The following is a 27,878-nucleotide window of genomic DNA, read 5'->3' as shown; positions in this document are numbered from 1 at the left end:
GCTCCAGGCTCCCTCAGTATTACTAGGACCTGTTACACAGTTCAAAGTCCACTCTAGCACCACAGCCCTTCTCACCTCCTCCCCTGAACTTCTCAACTCCCAGACTTCCTGTCTGTTTCTCACTCTCCTTATAAGTCCATTACTGTCAGCTGTGCTCTCTTCTGCCTCAACGCTCCTTTGTCTTCATTTCACTTTCTCCCCCTTTCCCTCAGCCCTGCTCTGCTTCCCTCCTGCCCAGGCCACATTCAACCTATCACTCCCTTTGCTCTGGCCTCTTCCAGATGTTCTGTCCTTCATATCTACAGTAAAACCTTAACCATTCCATGGAGCAGTCACGTCATCAGTCTATGCAGCTCTACCTTGACCTGTGAGCCAGAATAAATCCTTTCCTCTTAAATTGTCTTTATCAGAGTATTTTATTTAACAAATAAGAAACTAAGACATGTCTTGAAAAAGGTATAGTATCAGCTAATTTTACTGCCCCTGGCAGTATTCCAAAAACATATGTATTGTATTTGCATTGTCTATCTGAAATTATAATCACTTTGAGAAACATTTGTTTTGTTGGAGGTTTTTATTCACTATGTTAATCCATGTACATGTTGGAGAAACATTAAATACTCTTAAAATAATACCAATGTAAACAACTTAGTGTAAACTTACGTAATACTTTTAATTATTAATTTTAAATCTACAGGTAGGCTTGGTTTCTATGTAAAACCTAATCAATAGAACATGACTAAGATAAAGTGTTCAGGAAGAGACAATATTTAATGTTTCAGGAAAAGATAATTATCAGATTTTTTTTATTTATAAGTTCAGAAGGACTTAACCACAGACACAAAAATAAATAAGGAAAAACTAACACACAGACAAAAAAAATAATTCTCAAGCACTGAGGCTGAGATTTGTGTTACAATTTTATGTTCTGAAGTTTGAGTTGTAGGGAAAAGGTAGAGCTGAGGCTCACACGCATCCAAATAACCCACACACAAGACAAAAACATTTTCTTTAGATAATTCTATGCCCGCCAGAAGAACAAGCAGGTCTAAGTAGACATCTTCAAAAGAATTCCACTTATGTCTACAGAAAGTAATTAGCCCACCAAACTCTAAGTAAAGAAGTGGTTTCATGGGCTTGAACACAGGACCTTCTACACGCTGTATAGAGGCTTTGTAACTGGCCTCTTCTAACTTTTAACTCTGAGACAGGGACTTAGGAAGTTGCCCAGGCTGGCTAGGGCTTTCTATGCTCCTGCCTCAGTCATCCAAGTACCTAAAATTACAGGTCAGTACCAAACCCAGCAAAACTGCCTTCTTGAGATCGCCACATTTCTAGATTTATGTAAGACACAAAGCTAGCTCCAGAAGCACACAGCTACAGTTTCAGTTGATTTGGAATGCATTGAGGTGAGAACTTTACTTGGAGCTAGAGGTCAGCTTGAGTAACACATGCGATACACAGATCCTGATACAGAGGCTCCAGCATGGCCATACAGGAAAACCAGCTTGGAAAATCAGGAAAGTCACATTCCAGATTGGGTTGTGCCTCATTTAGTCACTCTGGCAAGACACCTCACAAGGGCTTCATTTCCTCATAAGCCCTGGTGCTGGCCTCAAGCTTCACCACGGGATTGTCAGGCACCTGACTCACTATGTTTCAGAAATAAACATTTACAGTTCAAGTATAGTCTCCTAGTTTATTTTAAATCAAAATAACCCAACAGCACAATAAAGGCTAGCATTTCAATATTGAACCTAGAAAAATATATACAATATTAAAGTCAAAATCAAGGAACCTTTGACAGAGTTGTTTTAAGTGTATTTGGATGACAATAACTCACAACTTATGAATATGTCACAAAATTCAGTGGTCAAATGATTCTAAGTTTTCTCAGGACACATATTAAGAAAGAAAATAATTCTTTCTCCTTTCACGTTTAAATTATACACATCATACTATTTTATAAAAAAAAGCAAGTGTCCAGATGTAAGTACAGCTTAACTTAGTTTCCTTCTTAATTTGTTTTTTATAGCAGACATATTAATTTCATCTTGAATATGATATGCCAAATATCCTGAGCTACCAGGAGTGAAGTCATGTAATTCTCCAAGGAATTTCTCCAAGGCATCAATTGATATATAGCCTATGAAAATAAGAAGAAATAGATACATTTAAAATCCTATCATGCTGTTTGGTTTTCAATATCTCTGATTTATTAGTTTAAAATTTTATAGAACATTTTTTAAAGAAAAGAATAAAGAAGGAGAAGGAAGAAGAGGAGGAAGAGAAGAAAAGAAGAGGAGGAGGAAGAGAAGGAGGAAGAGGAGAAATAATAATGCTACTGAGAAGATTCTCCAAGGACAACCTTAAATCCTTAACTTCCCCCTGCTGCCTCTGTAGTGCTGACGTGACTACCATGCTCCAGTCCTGGAGGCCAGGCCCAGGGCTTTGTACATGCTAAGCAGGCGCAGGCACTCTACAGCTGAGCTACATCTCCAGCCCTTAACACTCTGTTCTTTTCCCCCTTAGTTTACAAAATAATGAGTTCTATCATAACCTATTTATGTAAATAGATCATTGTAGTTTGGTCATATTTGTCTCCTCTCTTCTACCCATCTTCCCTCTTCACTGTCATACTTTTTTTTTTTTTTTGAGACAGGTTTCACACTTTAACCTAGGCTAGACAGGAACTCACTTGTAGCCCAGGCTGGCCTTGAGCTTTTAGCAATCCTCTGTTCTAGCCTCCTAAGTTCTTGGATTATATGTATGAATCTACATACTTAACTTTTTCTTCTACTTCTTCTGGCAATGACTGGCGCAGAGTATAGCCACTGAGAACTCTCTCCACCTACCTAACTGCACAGCCGCCACAGAGCAGACAATTCCAAGCATCTAAAACTAGGATGATGCTCTTTAGTGAAAAATTAAAAGTTAGTACTGCTCTTAGTTAATAAAAGTTACGTGTGGGGCTGGAGAGATGGCTCAGTGGTTAAAAGCACTGACTGCTCTTCCAGAGGTCCTGTGTTCAATTCCCAGCAACCACAAGTGGCTCACAACCACCTGTAACCTAATCCGATGCCCTCTTCTGGTGTGTCTGAAGATAGCGACAGTGTACTCACATACATTAAAAAAAAAAATCTTTTTTTAAAAAAGTTATGTGTGTAATATTGATGTCATTAATAATCTGAAATAGATATCAATGCCCCCCAAAAAGAATCCCTGCTTAAATGCAGAGAGCTTAAGGAAGGATTTAAATACCTTAAGCAGTAATGTCATAATAATTACCACTTAGATGATTATATTTTACATGTAATACAAATATTAGTGGCTTATACTAATACTAAAGAGTGTACATAAAATTTTTTAGAACATCTCAAGTATGCCTGAATTTAAAAGTATCGTCAATAGCAACAGAATTCATGCATATAGCTTGTTTTAGTAATATAGTTTAAAATGATGAATCCAGCCATAGAGTTTAGTATCTTTGATCTGTTTCAGTCATGGGCATCTACTTCATTAGCTCTTCTGAAGCGCTTCTACGCTATCCCATGTGTACTCATGACCTCTGCCTGCTGGGGAAGCATGTGTGACCAGTGGAGAAAAGTTCTAAAGTTCTAAACATGTAGTGCACACATGCACTGTGTGATTATTCTTAAATGCTTACTGCACTCATATGTAGAGGGCACTAGGGCCTTGTACTCACAGAGTAGCACTAAGAGACCCAGGAACATTAACACACAGGGCGTCTCCTCAGCGGAGGAGAGAAAATCAAATCCCTGAATTCCATCCAGAAAGCTGAGAGTGGAGGTTGCTAATGACCCGGTGACCTTTTTGCTATCTGAAGGGACAGACCTCATCCAGATTCTTCCCTCCCTAGACCATTACCTGTCCTTAGGGCAGATGTCACATGTACTTTATGGCCTGCTGACCTTTATGTTATCTGTCGGAGACCACAGTAGATTCTAGGCCTTTCCACTGTAGAACCCACCCTCATGGTCATTTGTACTTTGTAAAAGAGCTGCTATGTAATCACACTCTACACTTTATGGTGCATCTGGAATTGGAATTATGGGAATTATTGTTGCCTGAGATCCTTTTCCAAATTTTACTGTGTTTAAATATGCCTACAATAATCTGCCTGGTATTAGACTCCCCAGAGTCTGATCAGGTTGATGAAGTCAATTTGCACTGGGTTCTCATTCTTATCTCTTCCAGGGTTTGGCTCCCCTGCCTGGATAACCTGCAGGGATCCCCTCACACATACACTATGTAAGGTTTTAAAGGCATCCAGGAAAGAAATACAAAATTAATTAGCAAATATATCCCTACAAGGATAAGTGTGATACCATAATGTGTCTCCGCTTTCATCCCAGTTTTTGGCTTGTAACACTTCCCCAAGGTATAGGCTATAATTTCTCTCTCCCAGATAGCTCACAGGAATTCTATTATCCCCATACTTCTGTCTTAGAACTTGTCCTTGCGAACAGAAGTTTCCCAAAAGGAGACAGCACCTTCTGGGAAGCTGATTAACTGGTCAGAGCTTCTGACTGCAGAGAGGCTGACATGTTCATTTCCTGACACTCCTCTCCCAACTCTGTGTGCAAGATGACATCTGTGTGACCAGTAGGTAAAACTTAGCAGGCCCTGAGCTTCTACCAACCCCAAGGCTAAGGACACCACAGACAGCACCTGAGGGCTGTGACAGATTCCCTGCGCAGCTGGTTCCCACAAACAAATTTAAAAAGTATCTTAGCCGGGCGTGGTGGTGCTCGCCTTTAGTCCCAGCACTCAGGAGGCAGAGGCAGGCAGATTTCTGAGTTCGAGGCCAGCCTGGTCTACAAAGTGAGTTCCAGGACAGCCAGGGCTATACAGAAAAACCCTGTCTTGGAAAAAAAAAATCTTGTATATGATCATGTTTGTTCAACTACTATGAAACTTCATCAAACTGTTGCGACACTGTGACAGGAATTTGGTGTAAGCTGAATCTGTTTCTAGACCATAATCACTTATGGTCTCTAAAAACCTACCTTTTATCCCATTCGAGGAGACTTATTTTTTTATCACTACCATCATAAATTATCTAACTAACCTTTTCTAATTGATGGCAGATCAAAAGACTCCTCATTCTGGAAAATCCTTCCCCATACCCTGAAAGGAACAATGTTACAAAGAGAGGCCAAGCACACTGCTGGGCCTGTCCAGCTTTTGGCATTATATCACACTCTGCCTGTCTCATCATGTCTCAGCACAGTTGCTGGCTAGGACTTGGCCTTAGTCAGAATCAACTACCATCACTCTCTTACTGCTCATAGTTTTCTCAAACTGTGTTCTTTTAATGGTAGAAAAATGGTCATTTGGTATAGCTTATTGGCTGAATGCCTGCTTAGCACAGATGAGGTCTTGGGTATGAGTCCCACTAATCACCCCTTATCTCACTCCACTCGTGTGTATGTGTGCGTGCGTGTGAGTGTGTGAGTGTGTGTGTTTGTGTGTGTGTGTGTGTGTGACCTGAGTAATGAGTTAACCTGATGCACCATGTCAAAAAATTAAAAAAAAAGTTATGGTCAGCCTAGAGCAAATTAGTCCTACAGCAACTCTTGGGGCCACAGACAAAGCAAGCTCTAGTTTAGATAATGCTTATTTCTGGGCAGGCTCAGTAAGTCAAGTCACTTGCTGCTAAGCCTGGTAACCTGAGTCCAGTCTTGGGGTCCACATGGTACAGAGAACCTCAGGATTGTGACCTGTGACCTCCACATGTACACTGTGGCACAGGAGTCCATACATCTACTCCATGCGCCAGCAGGCACATATACACAATAGTGATAGGTAAAATTTAAAAACACAGCAAAAACTTCATGAAACGGTTACATACAGCTACAATAAAGAACCTTTTATCCTCTGTGAGGTGAGAGCTGTTTCTTGTGTTGACACCAGCCTCTAAGAGGGCCTTAACTGAGTGATCCCTGCCTCTTTGTATTCACAAACTCCTGTAGCCCCTGAGCACTTCCTACTTGGGCTGGCCTATGTGTTGACAGGTCACTTTTGAGAAGGACTGACTTCTGTCTTGGATGAGACAGGGTTTCTCTGTGTAGCCCTGGCTGTCCTGGAACTCCTCTGTAGATCAGGTGGGTCTCAAACTCAAAGATCTGCCTGCCTCTGCCTCTCAAGTGCTGGAATGTTCTATTACTTTGGACCTCTTTTTTTTTTTTTTGGTTTTTGAGACAGGGTTTCTCTGTGTAGCCCTGGCTGTTCTGGAACTCACTTTGTAGACCATGCTGGCCTCGAACTCAGAAATCCTCCTGCCTCTGCCTCCCGAGTGCTGGGATTCAAGACCTGCGCCACCGCACCGGGCCCCACTTTTGGACCTCTTACTTGCAGAGAAACAAGCTACAATGTTTTGAACACACTTTCTGAAAACCCTCATGTGGGGAGCTGGAGAGATTGTCAATGGCTAAGGGTATTGGCTGCTCTCACAAAGGACCCAAGATTGGTTCCTAGTGTCCACATGGTGGCTCATAACTGTCTATAACTCCCATGGCCTCCTTTTGTCTTTGGAGTTGTCAAGCATACGGGCAGAAATGCAGATAAAATACCCATATGCATTTTTTGATTTAAAAAAAGTCCTTATTAAAAAAATAATAAGTGTTTTGCCAAAATCAGCAAGGCCCTAAGGATCCTCGCTGAGGAGCAAACCCAGACTTTGTGCAAACCCCTGAGCTGCAGGCCCAGGTCCCTAGGTTTGTTTTCTTGTTTTGTTGTTTGTTTCATCTTGCTTTTTTGGAGACAGACTCTCAACACTAGAGTTAAGATGGCTCGAAACTCACTTTGTAACCCAGGCTACAAATTCACAGTACTCCTCTTGCTCAGCCTGTATTTACAAATGCCTGTATTTACAGAAACTAGTACCCACATCAGCTACGTGCCCATTGTTTTAAATTGCTAATTTCTGAAAAGATTTGCTACTTATCAATAGATATGGAAATAGTAAGTATTTTGTATTCTCAATTTAATTATTGGAATCCTTCTTGCCAGTAAGGTATTTAAGTTGTTAGTGATTCTTTTCTCTACTTATCACATAGGTAACTTATCAATTAGAGTATCTTACTGTGGACAATAACAACTGAGACCAAACTGAGGAGATGATAAGAAGCAGTTTTACAAACCCATTATTTGGGGGCCACCTGACAGAGTCTAGGGATATTTTTATTTTTGGTTGTCTCAGTCGGAGGAAGAAGCTGTCTGGCTGGTACCTAGTGGGAAACACCTTACAACTGTGCTCAAGGCGGACACTCTTCAATCTCTGCCCAGAGAACTTGGTCAGCAGTGCCCAAACCGAGAAGCCCTGCTCTAACTCCCAGCTTGTGCTTTCTAGAACCAAAGACCTCAATTCATGCTATTCTTTTTGGTTTTTCGAGACAGGGTTTTTCTGTGTAGCCCTGGCTGTCCTGGAACTCACTCTGTAGTCCAGGCTGGCCTCAAACTCAGAAATCCACCTGCCTCTGCCTCCCAAATGCTGGAATTAAAGGCGGTGCCACCACGCCCCGGCTAATTCATGCTATTCCTTTCAAGGGAGGGAGAGACAAACAGTAACAATGTTACCAAAGTTGTTAAATACTGAGCCTAGACTCTGGCAGTTCTAGCAGGCCAGGCAGGGTCACGACCCTCAACAGACCAACTGAAGAGACCTGGTGGTATAATTTGTGCTTAATGAGGAGTGTCAGGCTTGGGCTTTAAGGGGGATGGCACAGTGTCCTTTGAGATAAGAGAGTAATTAAGTGTGATAATGAAATGTTACATCTAGCTCATGCTTGGCCCACAAGACTTTGTAGTAGCCTCCCACTTTCAGTACTGACCAACATCCTCCTGAGACTCGGTCTTTCAGTCCTGAGCTAACAGGTGCTATGATCACCTGGGAAGGTGAGCTGACAGCTGAGGGTGTATCCTGCTTACTACCCATTTCCTTGCCTCTTGCCTGGAATTAGAGAACAGCTAGCTGCAGGTGTCTGTGACCCTCGGGGGCTCTGAGCAGAGTCCAAGCTCTAGCTAGGGAGGTCCCTTCCTCGAGGTCTCAGAGGAGAGGGGGGGCTTCCCGTTATGTGGCTGATGACTAGTCACAGAAAGGACCCAGCTGTCTCTGACTCCATGGAGAGCCTGATTCTAGGCATGTACGAGGCCCCAGGTTCAACCTCTGGTACTACAAACACTAAGCCAGAAGAACTCATGCGTGAATGTCAGAAATAAATGGCAACTGTCTCGCGCAAGCAGGAACAAGCCTCCCTCCTACCTAGAGACCCCTGAGTGGGCACAGAAACCACGAAGCCCAAGCTTGGTCCATTCTGCAGTGCACTGTCTGAGCAGATGAATGACACTTCTTCTATCACCGTGAACGAGAAGAGGCTCTGCTTAGTTAAGCTCTGTTCTACCCAGTCCCCTTGCTCGCTCCCTAGCTGAGGTTACTCTGCTCATTCCTTCACTTTACCTGTCACCATGTTGTTCACTGGATAACTATGGAGCGGGAAGCACATCTGCTTCTCTATAACCGGAGTCCTTGTGAGATGATGCTCTGCACTATGAAAAGGAAGCATTCAGAAAGTCACATTGATATTTGATTTTTAAATTTATAGTACAAATGAGAACCAATGCCAGATGGTGTATTCAATAGTTTAATACTTCTTTAATCAGGTCTTATTCTTACATCGTAAAAAAAATGTTAATCGTGAGCTTTCTTTTGTGAAACTAAGAAAGTCTAGGGCACATACAGCTATTACTGGTTTTCTTTTTCTTTTTAAGATTTATTTGTTTATTATATGTGAGTACATTGTTGCTGTCTTCAGACACACCAGAAGAGGGCGTCAAATCTCATTACAGGTGGTTGTGAGCTACCATGTGGTTGCTGGGGTTTGAACTCAGGACCTTCAGAAGAGCAGTCAGCACTCTTAACCGTTGAGCCATCTTTCTAGCCCCTATTTCTGGTTTTCTTAGCTACTTCACAAGTTAAACAATTATTGAATATACAGAGGCCTGGGTCACCTCAAAAATCCCCAAAGCACAATAATAATCTATAATAGGGCTAGGAATACGTTTGAGTGGTAGGGCTTTTGCCTAGCATTCATGAGTCTGAGTTTAATCCCAACATTGTAAAAAATGTAAAATAATTTATTATATACATACATAACGAATACATATATGTATACACACATACCATCTTACATATGCCAAAGAAAAGCACAATCGACTCTATAAATGGTCACAGGACTTACGCTCTTCAATACTCAATACTCAAATTATTGAGACTATTAACTAGCACAATACTCCATACGTCAGCATAACAAATTAAAAAAAACAAAAAAACAAACCAAGGTGGGGGATACCATGAAGTACAATGAAATTTTGAAGTAACTCCTGACTTAAAGAAATAAGGTTTGTGATTGCAAGCTTGAACAACCACTCTGGAAATCAGTCTGGCGGTTCCTCAGAAAATTGGACATAGTACTACTGGAAGATCCAGCAATACCTCTTCTGGGCATATATCCAGAAGATGCCCCAACCGGTAAGAAGGACACATGCTCCACTATGTTCATAGCAGCCTTATTTATAATAGCCAGAAGCTGGAAAGAACCCAGATGCCCCTCAACAGAGGAATGGATACAGAAAATGTGGTACATCTACACAATGGAGTACTACTCAGCTATTAAAAAGAATGAATTTATGAAATTCCTAGGCAAATGGATGGACCTGGAGGGTATCATCCTGAGTGAGGTAACCCAATCACAAAGGAACTCTCACAATATGTACTCACTGATAAGTGGATATTAGCCCAGAAACTTAGGATACCCAAAATATAAGATACAATTTGCTAAACACATTAAACTCAAGAGAACAAAGACCAAAGTGTGGACACTTTGCCCCTTCTTAGAATAGGAAACGAAACACCCATGGAAGGAGTTACAGAGACAAAATTTGGAAGTGTGACGAAAGGATGGACCATCTAGTGATTGCCATATCCAGAGATCCATCCCATGATTAGCTTCCAAACGCTGGCACCATTGCATACACTAGCAAGATTTTGCTGAAAGGACCCAGATATAGCTGTCTCTTGTGAGACTATGCCAGGGCCTAGCAAACACAGAAGTGGATGCTCACAGTCAGCTATTGAATGGACCACAGGGCCCCCAATGGAGGAACTAGAGAAAGCACCCAAGGAACTATGGGAACTGCAACCCTATAGGTGGAACAACATTATGAACTAAGCAGTACCCGGGAGCTCGTGTCTCTAGCTGCATATGTATCAGAAGATGGCCTAGTCGGCCATCACTGCAAAGAGAGGCCCATTGGACTTGCAAACTTTATATGCCCCAGTACAGGGGAACGCCAGGGCCAAAAAGGGGGAGTGGGTGGGTAGGGGGGTGGGGGTGAGTGGGTATGGGGGACTTTTGGTATAGCATTGGAAATGTAAATGAGCTAAATACCTAATAAAAATGAAAAAAAAAAAAGAAATAAGGTTTGCCTTAGATCATGGGCCTGCCTGCATATTTAAGACCAAATAGCAGCTTAGAAGAAATCAGAGCACACCCCACCACCACCATCTGTCCTCTGAGGTAAAGAGCTGACAAGCTCTGCACCATGACACAAGCCAGGCTGCTCCCCTTTACCCTAACAAGTAAAACCGAAACTGGCTCCAAGCTATGGCTCCCCACACCTTCAAGCAAAGGATTTCTGATTCTTTCTCTGTCTCTCCTTCATTCTCTGTCACAGTTGGCGACAACATGAAGCTCCTCCCAGGTTTAAAGGAAATCATCTTGTCCTTTAAGGTCCTGCTATGTTGTCTCTGATAACAAGCTCTAACCGCCTCCATTGCTCTCCTACCTCAAGTCCCTCATGCTGCCTCTGGTGGGATGCTGTCCCTCATAATGCTTTCCCACTCAAGCTGACCACGCCCCATCATGGTTGTAAGACTCTCCTTCCTAAGAAAGCTCACTGATGCAGGGCGATTTCCAGTTTACTCCTTTTCTGAATTTATAGCTTTGGTTTCTAACAGTCAGTCCTAACACTGAGGTACAACATTAAATAAGGTTTTCAATCTTATGGGAAATTATTGATAGAACATTAAATGCAAAGCTGAAAGACTTCAAGATGACCTCAGCTCTACAAACTCTGTGTCTTATTGTAAGACAGGAGAGACACAGGCTAGTGAGTAGAATTGTTTCTAATTTAAATATCCTTTATTCTTTTTTATATTTCTTATTTTTGTGAATTAAATGATTTACATTTTTTTTTAATTTTTGGCATTTTTGAAATAGGGTCTCATAAAACCCAGGTTGGCCTCAAACTAGCTTTATAACTGAGGATGACCTTGGCCTTTTAATCCTGCCTTCACCGCCAGGCTGCTATGATCACAGGCATGCACTGTATGCCTGGTTTACGTAGTGCTAGGGATAAGACCCAAATCCCACGCACACTCGATAGTCACTCTAACAACTGAGCTACATCCTCAGCCTGTTACACTTATATTAAGACAATTTAAAAACATAAAATTTTAAAGTATATGTGACTTTAAAATTTGAGGACCTTCTGGGAAGAGGAAAATAGCACAGTGGTTGAGAGTTTGGACTTCAGATCTAGATATGGCTTCAAATTCAGCTTTGGACTTCAGATCTAGATATGGCTTCAAATTCAGCTGTTCTTTCTGAATAAAACTGAATGAATTATTTAGCTCTCGAGATTTATATTCTCAATTGTAAAATGAACGGGGCTCATTGCATATACAAGCTGTGAGAATCAAATGAAATATTGTGAACCAGCAGGCACAGTGGCACATGTCTTTAATCCCAGCACTTGGGAGACAGAGGCAGGTGGACCTCTGTGAGTTTGAGGCCAACCTGGTCTCTAAAGGAAGTCCAGGACAGTCAGGGCTCTGTTACATAGAAAAACCCTGTCTCAAAAAAAACAAAAGAAAACAGGAAAAGAAATATTGTGAACTGCTTGTCTCACAAATGCCTTGTGCTTTGCAAATGTTCAATAATAATGTGTTTACTGTCAGTAAGTAGTGCTTCATGCAGATATTTCAGGATGTATTCTATTTATGTTCATATTGCACCATCTGGTGGTTCCATAAAGAAAAGGCTCTACAGAAGTAGTGGAGGTCTGCAGCAGAACAGGGTAGGGCATCGGAACACATGAACTCACAGTGGCTATCACCACATGCATAGGACTATCACAAAATCAAGCCAGCCAAAATCCAAGATGAGCAGGGAGGGGCTCATGAAGGTCCAGCCCTAGCTGAGAAGCTGTTGTCATAGATACCTGCATAAGAGGGAGGATTTGCTCAGGGATGCAGCCCCTGAAATGCTGCCAGTGCTCCAGTAGATGGTCCTATACCCATGTGCACTAAACAGACACAGCAGGATTTTAAAAGGAGGGAGAAGCACCAGATGCAGTGGTGCACTGTAATCCCAGTGTGAGCAGGCAGAGGCAGGGGGAGACTGTCAGTCTGAAGCCACCCTGGTCTACACAGTAAGTTCCAGGACAGCCAAGACTTTACAGAGAGAGAATACATGAAATTGGGAGGGGGATTAAGGGAAGGGAAGTCAGGTAGATATGATTTAAAAAATACTTAATATGTACTATGAATTTCTTAATTAAAAAAAAGAAAATTGAAAAGTAAAAAGCAGAATCTTAGGGTATATTTACATAATTAAACTTTGGGTTTTGTTTGTTTATTTGTTTGTTTGTTAAAAAAAAAACTCTCTCTAGTTGCATATGTAGTAGAGGATGGCCTAGTCGGCCATCAATGGGAGGAGAGGCCCTTGGTCTTGTGAAGATTATATGCCCCAGTACAGTGGAATGCCAGGGCCAGGAAGCAGGAGTGGGTGGGTTGGGGAGCAGAGTAGGGGGAGGGTATAGGGGACTTTCGGAGAGGAAACTAGGAAAAGGGAAAGCATTTGAAATGTAAATGAAGAAAATATCTAGTTAAAAAAAAAAACAAAAAACAAACAAACAAAAAAACCTCAACAGCATCTTCCTCTGTAGCCTAAGTAGCCTAGGCTAGCTTGGTGCTCATTTAAATCCCTCTAATGCCAAGATTTCAGCTAAAATGTACCTTGCTTGGCATGTTGTCATGTATGTGTGTTTGCGGTTTTCTCTGTGTGTAAACATGTGTGAGCATGTGTGTGGAGGCCAGAAGCTGTATGGCATTCCGTGACTCATCAATATTTCATCATCACCTTCTTTTTAATGATTATTTTTATTTTATGTGCATGAGTACTTTCCCTGTATGCATATATGCACACCACATGTGTGCCTGGAACTCTCGGAGGTCAGAAGAGGGTGCCGGATCCCCTGAAACTGGAATAACTGATGATTGAGCCACCATGTGGGTTCGGGAACCAAACCCAGGGCCTCTGAAAGAGCAACAAGATCTCCTAACCAGCGAGCCATCACTCAAGACTCACTTCTTCTCTTTTTTGTAAAAATTTCTATAACTTTGAACAAATTAATCCTTTTAATCTTAGATCTCTTTGTCTATACATAAGAACAGTGATGATGATCATGTTAATCTCAGAGGAACTGTGAAAGTAAGATAAACACACAGTCAAACTCAACGTTTCTATATTCACTTTGAACAGCCATGACACATAGTAACCAATACCTTTTGGACAGTTCTTGTTTGTGTTCTGGTGTTGGTCTAATGTTCTCCTTATCACTTGATGCCATTCTGTCATGCTGTAAATTGCAAAAGAAATCACAGCTTAAAATTTAGCAACTAACCGGGCAGTGGTGGCACACGCCTTTAATCCCAGCACTTGGAAGGCAGAGGCAGGTAGATTTCTCAGTTTGAGGCCAGCCTGGTCTACAGAGTGAGTTCCAGGACAGCCAGGGCTACACAGGAAAACCTGTCTCAAAAAAAACAGACAAACAAAACAAAAAAGCAGGGAATGTTATAATAATACTTTCATTTACCTGTCTGCCTGTGTGTCTGTGTAAATCATGTCACATGTGTGCAAGAAATGCCTCAGAGGCCAGAAATGCTCATTTGAATCCCCCAAGCTCGAGTTGCAAGCAGTTGTGAGGCACCTGATATAGGTTCTGGGAGTTCAGTAGTAAACTGAACTCTGGACCTCTCAAAGAGCAGGAAGTGGTCACCTCTAAGCTATCCCTCTGATCTCATACTAACTTTTTAATAGAAAAGACATTAGAAGCCGGGTGTGGTGGCGCACGCCTTTAGTCCCAGCACTCAGGAGGCAGAGGCAGGCAGATTTCTGAGTTCGAGGCCAGTCTGGTCTACAAAGTGAGTTCCAGGACAGCCAGGGCTATACAGAGAAACCCTGTATCGAAAAAAAAAAAAAAAAAAAGAAGAAGAAAAGACATTAGATTAGGTTGAGGCTAAGAAAATTTGGTTCCATGGTACTAATATCTAGTTACATGAACTAAGTTTTTTTTTTTTTTTTTTTTTTGGTTTTTTGAGACAGGGTTTCTCTGTATAGCCCTGGCTGTCCTGGAACTCACTTTGTAGACCAGGCTGGCCTCGAACTCAGAAATCCGCCTGCCTCTGCCTCCCGAGTGCTGGGACTAAAGGCGTGCGCCACCACGCCCGGCCCTAAGTTTTTTTTTTAATCTTATGTTCATGTCAGCATTTTTATTTACAAAATTAAATGACCTTTAGGCTCCTTTAAGTACAACAGTACTAGTATACTGAATAATTTGACAAATAATTTTTAAAAAATCCATCATCACTTATGTAGAAACACTGACAGATAAGAGAATAGATATTTTCATAACTTATCATCTTCATGCCAAAGATCCTGAAGAGACTATTCTTTTAAATGATGACACTCTGGGAAATAAAAACAGATTAGTGGGCCAGTGAGACAGCTCAGCAATTAAGAGTGCTTGCTGCCAATCCTGATAAGCTGAGTCGAGTTCAGGAGCCCACAGGGGGAAGGAGAAGACCAACTTCCCCAGGTTGTCTTCTGATGGCCACATGTGTACTGTGGCCTGTGCAAACATACGCACATGCAAAGAAGTTTTGTTTTCTTTTTCTTTTTTCGAGACAGGGTTTCTCTGTTCCCCTGGCTGTCTTGGAACTCACTTTGTAGACCAGGCTGGCCTCGAACTCAGAAATCCACTCACCTCTGCCTCCCAAGTGCTGGGATTAAAGGCATGCACCACCACGCCCAGCAAGTTTTAATTAATGAAGGTAAGATGGAATATATAAATTAATTGCCTGGCTGTGGGAATATAGATTTCTCTCTATGTTTCAGTCTAGAAAAATTAACATACTGAGAAGTTTAAAAATAAAATAGTACAAAAATACTATATACGTTACACTCAGCATTTGCTACCTTGAGTGTGTTCTTTTCAGTTTTGTGAGACCATTTAAAAATATAACACTTCTCTTCCTTAAGGTCTTGTATGAATTTTCTCAAATATATATTCTTTTATCTTTATAATACTACTAGCATACTTAAGAAAATGTAACAAATCATTATTATCTCATATCAATTTCCCCAGTTATGTAGATCAGGGTGGACTTGAACTTTCAGTCCACCCTGTTTGTCTCTGCCTCCCAGGTGCTGGAATTAAAGGCCTTTGCTACCATGCTTGGCAAAATACTTCATATATATTCAAGGCTGTCCTTGAACTCACAGAGATCGGCCTGCTTTGGCCTCCCAAGTGCTGGACAGTGCATGTGCCACCATGCCTGGACTGATCAAGATTTATAAGTCACATCTGGTTGCTGTGTCTCCATTTAGAACCATCCTCTTGCCCTTGTGGTAAGTCACTTCCTGGATTCACGCGATTAAGTCATGATTGGATCTTGATTAGCATACTTAAATAAGAATGTAACATAGGTAATATTGGGTACTTATTATCTCACAACAGACGAAGCACACTGCGTGGTCATTCCAGTATCAGCGATAGGCTTTCTTGGACATCTAATCCTCCTGCCCCTACCTCCCAAATGCTAGGATTGCAAGCATATGCTGCCATGTCTGGTTTCTATGCTGTGCGGAGGATGGAGTCCAGGGCTTCTTGCAAGTGAAACACACATCCTACCAACAGAGCTACACCACCAACACCTGAGCACTCAAGTCTCTTAGTGAATAGTTTCATACTATACAAAATACTTAAATGTATTATGTAAAAATAATGTCAAACCAGGTAATGTTCAAGAAAAATATTCCCTTTAGATTCCTTAATCTAGACTGTTGATGTCACAGATTACACTGCCTTCAAAAAATTTGAAACTGTATATCCCAGTCAAGTATCAAGTATTTCCTCTTACCTTTTCTATCTGAAATTTTTCATCTTGTTCCCAAATAAAACTACCAATTTTTCTTCGTATTTCTGTAGTGAGAAAAACAAGCCCAATACTTTTTAAAAAGTAATTTCTGTATTTTTGTATAAAGTCTGAAACTTGTAGGACATGTTTATTCTACTTGAATCAAAATAACCTCTTAAGATACACATTTAAAAGGGAAACCAGGAAAGGGAATAACATCTGAAATGTAAATAAAGAAAATACCTAATTTAAAAAAAAAGGTTTTAAGAGATTTTAAAAAACAAAACAACAAAAAGATACTTGTTTAAAACCCAAATTCCTACTGAATCAGAGTATTGAAAAGCCTAAGAATTAAAATTTCCAATTTTTTCTCCAAATGATTTCAGTACATTATGTGAATCATTTACTGTAGATTTTTTTCTTGGTGTGTGATGTCTCTGTGTGTAACACTCAAATATTAAATAGGAGTGATAATTTAAAATAAGGTTAATAAATCAGATAGTCATTCTATAATACAAGCTCCTTGACGTTAAGTTTTTGAAGGGAATTTAAGGCCAGCCGGAGATACCTAAGAAAAACTTGTATCAAAAGGAAAAAAAAAGCTTACGGACATGATGGTGTATATCTATAATCGTGACACTCGGGAGGCTGAGACAAGAGAACAGCTATGAATTTGAGGCTACCCTGGGCTACCAGGTCAGCCAGAATGACATAACAAGCCCCTCTCTCAAGAATGAAAAAGAGAGAGGTCTAGGGTTATTTTTAACAAACTCATTTTACTATAGGTCATTTGTTTGCGTAACCACTTAGACACTAAGTGTTATAACTAGGTTCTGCTGGAACACTAGTTACAAGAAACCAATCTTTGAGGTTTCTTTTGTTGTTGTTGTTGTTTTGTTTGTTTGTTTTGTTTTGTTTTGTTTTGTTTTGTTTTTGAGACAGGGTTTCTCTATGTAGCCCTGGGAATTGAACCAGGGTCTTCTGGAAGGGTGTGTAGTGTTCTTAACCTCTGAGCCCTTTCTACACTCAGGTTTTGGGGTTTTTTGTTTTGTTTTTTTAAGATTATTTATTTTATGTATGTGAGTACAATGTAGCTGTACAGATTGTGAGCCTTCATGTGGTTGTTGGAAATTGAATTTTAGGACCTCTGCTCGCTCCAGTCCACCCTGCTAACTTCAGTCAGCTCTGCTCACTCAGGACCAAAGATCTATTTATTATTATACATAAATACACTGTAGCTGATTTCAGACACACCAGAAGAGGGCGTCAGATCTCATTACGGGTGGTTATGAGCTACCATGTGATTGCTGGGATTTGAACTCAGGACCTTCAGAAGAGCAGTCAGTGCTCTTACCTTCTGAGCCATCTTGCCAGCTCCCCTACACTCAGTTCTTAGTGAGGATTTTGTTTACCCAATAATTCTATGTTCATTTCTAGAGCAACAAACTGAAACTGTTCATAGATTTCCAGTGAGGAAAATATAAAAAACAAAACAGAACAAACCCAAAACTTAAAATTATTTTCATAGACTAGCCCTTAGAAACCTCAAAGAGCCAGGTGTGGTGGCACACGCCTTTAATCACAGCACTTGGGAGGCAGAGGCAGGCGGATTTCTGAGTTCGAGGCCAGCCTGGTCTACAGAGTGAGTTCCAGGACAGCCAGAACTATACAGAGAAACCATGTCTCAAAAAACCAAAAAAAAAAAAAAAAAAAAAAAAAAGAAGAGACACATAATGTCCTGTAGATAAGCTAGGCTGAGCGCTGGAGAGGCAGGATAAGAACACATTCCCAGCAGGGAAAGCTGAAAGGACCAGTCTCAATGCAGTTCCTTACTTTTCTTTCTCTCTTCATAAAGTTGTTGAAATAATGTGAAAGTACTTACAAAAGTATAATGAAAAGCACACATATATATACACACACACATATATAAGAGTATTATAGCAAGCATTTAAAGAAATATTAGAATGAAGAGATTCAACACTAGCAAAGAACACATTTATTAAATCCTCACAATATGTCATATACCTTAATCTATGATCTCATTTTAGAAGTCAATAGCATGTTAGATCACAAAATGCTGGGCGTGGTAGTACACATTTTGTTTGAGGCCAGCCTGGCTTATATAGTGAGATCCAGGCACACCACGGCTACATAGTAAGGCCATGCCTCGACACAAACAACCAAATAAGAAATCCTAAGTGTTGGATCCTAGCTGGTGAGCACTTTCCTTGGAGGGTAATATCTGACTCTGCCTTATGCACCAGTGGATTTCCACACTGCAGCTGAGACCTTGCAGACAAAGAAAGCTAAATGAATGTGTGGATGGAGAAAGCCAGGATTTTCACTCAAGGTATCTGATTCTAAGTCCAGATTCAAACATCTCTGTGGGTAGAGTGGCTCACACCTACAATCCCAGCACTCAGAAGATTGGGATATGAAGTGAGACACTGTCAAAAATAAAAACAAATAAACAGACAGACAAAAAAAAAAAACACCCCCAAAAGCTAAAAATCAAGCCACAAAATGTCCAATTGAGAATAGAGATTGTTCAAATTAAATTTGGTTATCTTACTAGAGATTGGCTGGGCTTGGCAAACCGATGGCTTTATGGTCTTTGCTAACCTTTTTGCAGACATGCAGGAGGAAGAACAAAATGGCCTAAGGCCACTGAATTTTTCATTTCAGTATTAGCTATTGCAGCAAGATAGTAGGCATGAAAAACTGTAGCATTATCTTCTATGTACTCGAGGCTCTGATATATTCTAGAAGAAAGGAAGTCAATGGTTATGAAATAAACAAGAATGCATTCAAACTTTCAAAAGTAAATCAAATATTGGAAGTAGGAGACTGCAAGCATTAGAGCATACATTTATGATGTATTCTTCTTTCCTGCCAAGAATGAATCAATTTCAGGTATAAGACATTTCCCAGCTTGGGGACCTGAGTGTTGGCAAATCTTAGCTTTAGAGTTGGTAAAGGATTGTATGAATTTATAAAAGACTTAAAACAGGGGCTGGAGAGATGGCTCAGCGGTTAAGAGCACTGGCTGCTCTTCCGGGAAATCTGTGTTCAATTCTGAACACCCACATGATAGTTCACAACTGTCTATAACTCCAGTTACAGGTAACCCAACACCCTCATACATACATGCAGACATGCCCCGAAATGTCAATGCACAATAAGTAAATAAATGAGAGACCCTGCCCTAAGGAGGAGGAAGAGGAGGAGGAGGAAGAGGAGGAGGAGGAAGAGGAAGAGGAAGATCTTTAAACAGTAGCTAGCTGGCCATCAACAGTGTACTGAAAGCCAGAAGCCCAAATGAGTTTTACTCATAGTCTTCCAAGAGTCATGAGTCTCTTTTACTCATTAAAAGAAATTAATTCTGAGGTAAAGAATGGGCACACAGTCAGAGAAGCCTTCACATGCAGAAAACATTATTTTTCTAGGCCCGTGAAAAAAGAGTCAAAAGATGTTAGGGAAAAAAAAAACATACATGAAGGAGCAATAACTTAACAGACTATGAAAGACATGGAAATTTAAAGAGGCATTAGCTAAGTCTAAATCTGAAGGGGTTGGGGTTGCAAGCCAGGGGCAGATTTCTGCTCAATAAACAGTTGACAGCAATTATGAAAGGAGATGGCAGAGCACAGATGGAGGCAGGGTCAAGTTCCTGTAACAGTCCTGGGGTGATTATAGGGCTAGTAAAACAGCAGCAATAAGGAAGAAGAACCATTACTGAAGCTGTTCCATGGTCTTAGGCAACCATTCACTCATGATAGAACTTGTCGGTTAAGATGCCAGAAAGCCCGACTTTTGACACATGCCCGAAATCAATCCCAGAACCTGGTATGCTAAGGTAATGGGGTGGGTAGGTTTTCAGCTTGCAAAGTGCAGGACCTACAGACAGAGTAAGAGTTACCACGTGACAGCTAGACAACTCAAAACCAGGATTCCGTTAGAGACCCAAGGGACAGGTAGAAGACCAGGGTGGAAGGAAGGAAAAGAGAATGCTATCCCCCATATCTAGGGCTGCAAACTTGCTGCTCCCTAGTGCTGATAACTGGACTGCTGGTTCCTTTCTTGGGTACACGATGACAGAAAAGGCTGTAGGGTGGCCCTGGGGTACCTCAGCGTGTCAGGGTGCGAGGCATCACAGCTAAACAGGAAGTCGGCGGCCTTCACGTCGCTGACCATCCCGCCTTCGTCCTCTGTGGAGGTAAAAACACACGTCAGCACCGAGGAAGGCAGGGGGGGCCCTGGCGGGGGCTTCAACAGGAGGATGCTCTGGCTCCCACGTCCTGCCCCGCCCATCTTCCTACCCCAGATTTGCCTCAGGTCCTGACTGACACTGCCGCAGAACCAACCACGCTGCCCCTGGAACATGGCGCCACCTGACTCCTGGGGATCCTGGGCGGGGCTTAAGATGAGGCCGCTGATTGGTCCAAAGCTAAGCTAGATGATTGGTTTTCAAGGGGAAAGGGCGGGAAAGGCCTCAGGAAGCAGGCAAAGAGACACTGAAAGAATAGCTGTGGAGGACAAAGGTGAGTTTTAAATCCTGAGTATTTATTTATGTATTTATTTATGTTGGTTTTTCAAGACAGGGTTTCTCTGTGTAGCCCTGGCTGTCCTGGAACTCACTCTGTAGACCAGGCTGGCCTCGAACTCAGAAATCCACCTGCCTCCGCCTCCCGAGTGCTGGAATTAAAGGCGGTGCCACCACGCCCAGCTAATATTTTTATTTTTAAAAAACAGTTTCATATAATGTAGGATGTCTTGGATATATTTGGTAGCTTGCAACTCAACTGCCGGAATTTCAGGGCAGGCCCTCTGAAGCAAGAAGAGGGCAATGAACTGGAGTTAGGCCATCGCGTGAGCTATCATGTGGGTGCTGGAAATCAAACCTGGGTCCTCTGACAGAGTAGTCAGCGCTCTTAAACCCTGAGCCACCTTTCCAATCCTAAGAATTATTTTTAAATGTAGTGATAGTATCATTTTGCTTGTACTTATTTTGTTGGGGGGGGGGAGGTTCCAGGGATTGAACTCGGTGGTTAGGATTGGTGAAAAGAGCTTTCTACCAGTTGAGCCATCTTACCACTCCCCTATATCATATCTTTTTGTTATTTTGAGGCAGTCTCTTGTCTGTCTGGCCTTGAACTTCAACTGAATATGGCTTTGAATCTCTTCTGCCAATTCCATCAGACTTATGTGATCACAGGCCTATGTCACTATGTCCAGTTTACATACTGTTGAGGATAGAACCCAGTGAAAGGGCCTTGGAGTCGGCAGAGAACACACTCAGATGCCAGTCTGTGTACCAGAAGTGGAAGTTTCTGGCCCGGCCTGGCAAGAGCCTTCAAGCAAAGGGGAAAAAGCAGGGAGGGGGAAGTGCAACTGGGACTGCTGCAGCTGCCACTATTGCTCCCAGACCCTGCACTGAGCTGAGCTGATGGAGGGCTGGTTACTGAGTGAGGTGCAGGGGAACTTCTAGCAACGAAATTAGCCACGAAAGCTTCAGGAAAGCATTCTCTTCCCAGAAAGGGTAACAGCTCCTATACAACAGATGCTCTCAGGTGATGGAGTAATTCTCTTTTGCGCTTTGATGGTTTGCATATGCTCGGCCCAGGGAGTGGCACTATGTATGTGTGTGTATATACACTATATATATACCTATATATATGTATATACACACACACTCCTATTGGAGTAGGTGTGTCACTGTGGGTTTGGGCTCTATCTACGACCCTCATCCTAGCTGTCTGGAAGCCAGTATTCTGCTAGGAGCATTCAGATGAAGATGTAGAACCATGCCTGCCTGCATGCTGCCATGCTCCCACCTTGATGATAATGGACTAATCCTCTGAAACTGTAAGCCAGCCCCAATTAAATGTTGTCCTTTGTAAGACTTGCAATGGTCATGTGTCTGTTCACAGCAGTAAAACCTAAGACATACACACACACACACACACACACACACACACACACACACACACACATACACACCTTTATTCCTTCTGGATAGGATCTTATATACAGTTTTGGGCTAAGTTGGGTTCTTACAGTAGGTGCTTCCTATTGGCTTGGTCTGAGATGTTAGGGATGCCTCATTTACATGTAGAGGGCTTAGGGGGAGCTGCCCCTACGTGATGGTCACAACACTCTCTATGGGGACTGTGGCAGTGTGACAGGGACCTGTGATGGGAGCAGGTGAAGCTCCTACCGTCCCTTTGGGTCCCAGGGCTTCCAACCCAGTTCAACTTTATTAGGCTCCTCTCACAGTCTGCCACCCCACATCTAGACACCAAATTCTAAGCACAGATTTATAACCTCAGAAGGGACAAGTAGACTGTGTGGTGATGGTGGTGGGTGCCTCTGGATCGGGCAAAGACAGCAGCAAGTGTCTTTGTAGGAGTAGTTTTTAAGAGAAAGGGGGAAGTCTGTGCTCAGATGAGTTGGTAAGTCCTGATTGGGGATGTGTTAGTGTAGCCAAAGTATGAGTTTTGGTAGCTGGACCTTGGTGGCCAGCCTCAGGAATGGGTCCCACATAAGGAAGTAGCCAAATAAGAAAACCTTGGTGGCTGGTGTTAGGAATGTGGAAGTGCCTAAATAAGGGAATCCAACGGTTTTGCAAGGGAGAGGGAAGGCAGGATCTGGTGGCGCCATGTTTGTCATGCTTGGGTCTGTTAGAGCTCCTCCCTCCCCCAGGGCTTTGTGTATGCTAGGCAAGCACTTGCTCCACCAGCTAAGTCACCACCTCCAGCCTGTTTTCTTAAGTTCTTAAACTGAAACACTGGACAGACTGGGACTGTAACTCATTGGTAGAGTGCAGTGCAAGGACTGGGCTCATTCCCCAGTGAGTTCATGAGGAGGGAGGAGAAGAAGGAGCTCTAGTCCTTTGCTTTTCTAATGGGCCAGGCTATGAAGTCCCTCTTAAGCTGAGGGTGACAGTTTTTTTGAGATGTTGTTTCTCATCGCTCAGTCTAACCTACTCTCAGATTTCAGTATAACATTTTGCACAGTGGTTATTTGAATTGTTTTGTTTTTGAGAGGGTCTGCATAGGATTCATGTTAGCCTCAGATTTGTGGTCCTATGCTTCAACCCCTAAGTGTGAACATGACAGGCGCGATGGCCATGCACTGTTGTATTAAGTATTTAATCTCAACTGGGGGCATCTACCCCACCTTTGATCATTCAGTTCCCAGATAAAAGACACGAAACCTTTATATTTATAACAAACCTTAAAGGCAGTAGAGCTGGGCAGATATCTACTCTCTATGCTATATTATGTCTACTTCCCCACCAATAACCCTGAGTTATAACTTTCCATGTTCCATCTGGGCAGCTCTTAACTCCAATTAGCCAGCCTTCATGGCTATGTTTTCATGACTCACCTACCCCATGGCATCTTCTCCTCTCTCCAACCTTCTCTTCTCCCCTCATTGTGGTCTCTCCTTAGACCCCCAAGTCCAGGAACTGAAACCCCGTTTACCTATCTTCTTCACAGCTATAGGCATCTTTATTCACTAAGGCATATTTATTCAAGGAATAGCTTGGGGGAGGGGCAAGATTACATAGCATCACTTGGGTCTGTGTAAGAATATCCTCTTCTCTGTGGGTAACTAGGGCCAGTATTTAGCATTACAACACATAGCAACAGACCAAACCTCAACAATATATACTGATATATTTTAAAATTTCCAAATATGTATGATTTTCTAATTCTAAATATAGTTATTTATGGCTTATCTGCATTAAAATGAAATACTGGTCTGTTTGATCACATCTTTTGAAGTGTGTTAGCATTTTCTTTTTAATGGCAGTGTGTGGCCAGTGAGGTTTTATCTTTAAAAAAAGAAGGCTCTGAAGCTCTCTGGTGTTCTAGAATACAAGATTCTGTATGTTTGTTGGGTCAAATTACTCATACGGTCTGATTCTCTGTCAGTTAGTAGGAAACCCATGTAAAAATGTTATGGATGTATCAATTAATTCTTATATGTCTTAAATTTTTGTATACTATAGTTAGATACATACAGATTCATACTTGTTATTTTTTACTTGTGTGAACCAGTGAGCACTTAAATATGAAAGGCAAATAATCTCAAGACACATAGAACACAAGAGGATGTTTTGGCCCCAGGCAAAGGATTTTTTTAATTGAGATACAGTGTTAAGTATGACAGAAAAAAAAGCCATGTTTGACTCTATTAAACTTCTCCTCATCAAAGTCACTGTAATTAGAGTAAGTATACACAAGTCACAAAGTGGGGAGGGTATCTGCAGTGCAAATGATTATTTTGCAACAAAGGATTAGTATCTGGAATATGTAAGTAGCCTATGAGACATTAAGAGAGAAATGATCCAATCAGAAAATTTAGCAAATATCTGAATAGACTTTTCTGTAAAAGACCCACAAATGACCAACAAACACACGAAAAGATGACTAATCACATAGTAGTTAGGGACATGCAAATTAAAACCATCAGATACCATTGTGTCTTGACCACTTAGTAATGAAAAGTGGACTGGCAAAGGCAGAGTTATAGAAATTCCTAGTGAGAATGTACATCCTGTACTATCATGTTGATCAACAATTCAGCCTTAACTAGTGTGTCTAATGTCACCAAACATTTATCAGATACACACTTAGGGAAACTCTTACCCCCTTGCACACGTAGAATGCGTATGGCAACTTAATTGCTAATAGCAATGATAACAAAAAGAAAAAAGAAAAACGACCACTGTACACTGGGTATTTAAATTGCCATCTCATCTTTAAATTTTAAAATTACATTTATTTCTTTTTTTTAAAGATTTATTTATTATTATACATAAGTACACTGTAGCTGTCTTTAGGTGCACCAGAAGAGGGCGCCTTATCTCATTACAGATGGTTGTGAGCCACCATGTGGTTGCTGGGATTTGAACTCAGGACCTCTGGAAAAGCAGTCGGTGCTCTTAACCACTGAGCCATCTCTCCAGCCCCCTACATTTATTTCTTAATTTGAGGAACGACATGGTTTGCATGGTTGTCAGAGGATAGCTTCAAGGAGTCAGTTCACCTCCCATGTGGGTCCTGGGGATCGAACTCAGGTCATCCAGTTTGGCAGTAACTGCCTTTCCCCTCTAGTAATCCCAAACTACTGCATTTTTACACTACAAAATACAATTGTCCTCCTTATGCACAGGGGATGCATTTCAACATCCCAAGTGGATGCCAGAAGCTAATGATACTTGACCCTACATATACTATAGTGCTTTCACCACTGTACGTATATAGCTATAACAAAATTTAATTTTTAAATGAGGAAAGATACTGGCAATTAATAAAATAGAACAATTACAAGAATATATTGAACACAAGTTAATGTGTTTTCCCTTAACCACATTGACACAATTAGTGTATATATTGTGGGTGTGCTTCTCTATCCCTAGTGGGAGAAGCAGGAAAGCATAAGGTTTTATCATACTACTGAGAAATGCAGATTTGTTTATTCATGCAGTGCTGGGGGTTGAACCCAGAGCCTCATACATGATAAGCAAGCTCTCGGCCAATGAGTTGCACCCTCAGCACTCAGAACCACAGTGTTAACTGAAAGAATCATCTATGTCTGGGATTTCTCATATTTTCAGATTACAGTTGACTGTTGGGAAACTATGACCATGGATATGGAAAATAATACATCATTGAACATTGTAATTCTGAATTTTCAAAAAGCCCAGGAAGAAAAACACCACCATATCATTTATTTTCAAATCCAAAGGAAGTGGCCAAATGAAAATATATATTTAGGAATACATGAATTTTCAAAATAAAAAATGAAATATGCATGTATAGGAAAAGCAGCTATAGTTTCTATCTTTGAAAGTTTTTATTACATAAAACATTATTATTTACTTATTCTTTATGGGGGTGTGTGTGTGCCTGGGTATGCACCACTTGTGTTCAGGAACCAGAGGGAGGCAGAAGAAAGTATCAGATCGCCTGAAAGTGAAACTACAGATTGTTGTAAGAAGCCTCATGGGTTCTGAGAATCAAACCTGGGTCTTCTGCCAGAGCAGGAAATGCTCTTAACCGCTGAGCCATCTCTCCAGCCCTGTCTCCTCATAGGGGAGTAAAGACGTGACGACTGAAAGAGGCACAGGGGAGTCACCAGGGTTCATTATGTTTGCGTTCTAAAGCTTAGTTGTTTATTAGTTAGTATCTTTTATTATTATTCTCAGAAAACCTGTACATATCTATCATCTGCCTTAATTATTATGTATTTTTAATGTTTTTTTAATAATTAAGGAAAGTATGTTTGTTGATAGGGGACAGTACCAAGCAAAGTTCCAGACTCAAAATGAGTCCTCATGACCTTCTGATTGAAGTGAAGTCCTTAGAAGTCGCAGGAAGGGGCTGGACAAGTGACTCAGTGGTTTGGAATGTTCACTGCTCTTTCAGAGGACCCATGTTTGCTTCCAGCAGCCACATCAGGCAGCTCACAACCACTTATAACTCCACCTCTAAGGGACACAGCATCCTCTTTGGAACTCCACAGGCATCTGCATCCGTGTGGCACATCTTTCGATACATGCACACATTCATAAGTGAAAAAATACAATATTTTAATATATCCCATTTTCAAAAAAAGTAAGATTTAAATGTAGCCTTTTAATCATGGCATGCTAGTTACTAAAATCGTCTGTTATAAATGTATACATGTTGTATATAAAAGCAGTTTCAGGAAGGGCGTTTCAACGAGAGGAAGTAGGGCCATTTCACTAGGAGTGCTGTGGATATTGAGAAGTCTAGACCTAGAAAGAAGGGACGAGCTGAAGAATAAACATGGAGGAAAGTGGGGTGGAAATACTGTTTATTAAAGCATAGGCAGAGTCAAACACAGATGGAAATGTGAATGTGTTTTAATATAGGACAATAGGTACCTCTTACTAATAAAGCAGGAGAAAGGAACTGAAAGGGGGACAAGGAGCCTGAGATTTAATAGACCAAAAATACGTTGAGAGAATTGCAGGAAGACAAGATTGTATAAGATAATTGAGGCCATTTTCTACTTTAAGTCTCTGGAACAAAGTTTCATTTAAAGCAACATGTTTTGGAAAAGAGATAAGATGGAATTTTATAATTAAGTCCCAGCCCTGGGAAAATAAGATAATTTAACAAGAATAAGAGTGCAGATGTGGGCCGGACAGTGGTAGCGCATGCCTGTAATCCCAGCACTTGGGAGGCAGAGGTAGGTGGATTTTTGAATTTGAAGCCAGCCTGGTCTACAGAGTGAGTTCCAGGACAACCAGGACGGCACAGAGAAACCCTGTCTCAAAAACCACCAAAAAAAAAAAAAAAAAAAAAAGAGTGCAGATGTGAAAATCCATCCTCTTAAAATCATGCTGGCAGCAGTAATAATATCTTTCTGGTTCATTCGCAAAGGGTTCCCAAGCATCACAGACTCGAGTAGTTGCACTTTGCTCCAGAAACAAGACATGAGGACTATACCCAGAGTACTCTCGTGCCTTAGAAGACCCCAGAGAAGCAGAACGTTATCTTGAATGGCTCCAGCAAAATCTGTGTGGGCAACTGAAATGTAAGTCGGTTGGTGA

The 27,878-nt window shown here is 41.4% G+C and overlaps 2 protein-coding genes across 2 annotated transcripts in view; one reads left to right on the top strand and one right to left on the bottom strand.

The window, feature by feature from the left end:
* Window positions 1–563: 563 nt before the first annotated feature.
* Terb2 (telomere repeat binding bouquet formation protein 2) lies at window positions 564–20,685 on the bottom strand. Its single transcript, NM_028914.1, has 7 exons — window positions 20,605–20,685; window positions 20,412–20,493; window positions 18,908–19,047; window positions 16,289–16,350; window positions 13,652–13,725; window positions 8,483–8,571; window positions 564–2,146 (listed from the first exon to the last, which is right to left on the bottom strand). The coding sequence occupies exons 1-7, from the start codon at window positions 20,666–20,668 to the stop codon at window positions 2,001–2,003; spliced, it is 657 nt and encodes a 218-aa protein (NP_083190.1). The 5' UTR covers window positions 20,669–20,685; the 3' UTR covers window positions 564–2,000.
* Window positions 20,686–20,767: 82 nt separating this feature from the next.
* Patl2 (protein associated with topoisomerase II homolog 2 (yeast)) overlaps window positions 20,768–27,878 on the top strand; it is a 66,082-nt gene continuing 58,971 nt past the window's right edge. Inside the window, exons 1-2 of the mRNA NM_026251.2 lie at window positions 20,768–20,826; window positions 27,709–27,862. The gene's annotated coding sequence lies outside the window, so the exon portion shown is untranslated. The remainder of the gene's footprint in view (window positions 20,827–27,708; window positions 27,863–27,878) is intronic.

Source organism: Mus musculus, chromosome 2 (assembly GCF_000001635.26).
Source record: "Mus musculus strain C57BL/6J chromosome 2, GRCm38.p6 C57BL/6J".
Taxonomy (NCBI): domain Eukaryota; kingdom Metazoa; phylum Chordata; class Mammalia; order Rodentia; family Muridae; genus Mus; species Mus musculus.
The sequence above is the reverse complement of the archived record's forward strand: the minus strand, read 5'-3'. Positions and strand labels throughout refer to the sequence as shown.

Coding starts and splice junctions, on each gene's coding strand:
- Terb2 (NM_028914.1), bottom strand. CDS start 20,668: ATGTTCCAGGGGCAGCGTGGTTGGTTCTGCGGCAGTGTCAGTCAGGAC. Junction 20,494..20,604: donor GGACCTGAGGCAAATCTGGG/GTAGGAAGATGG, acceptor TTACCTCCACAG/AGGACGAAGGCGGGATGGTC. Junction 16,351..18,907: donor TCCTGCATGTCTGCAAAAAG/GTTAGCAAAGAC, acceptor TTCTCACTACAG/AAATACGAAGAAAAATTGGT.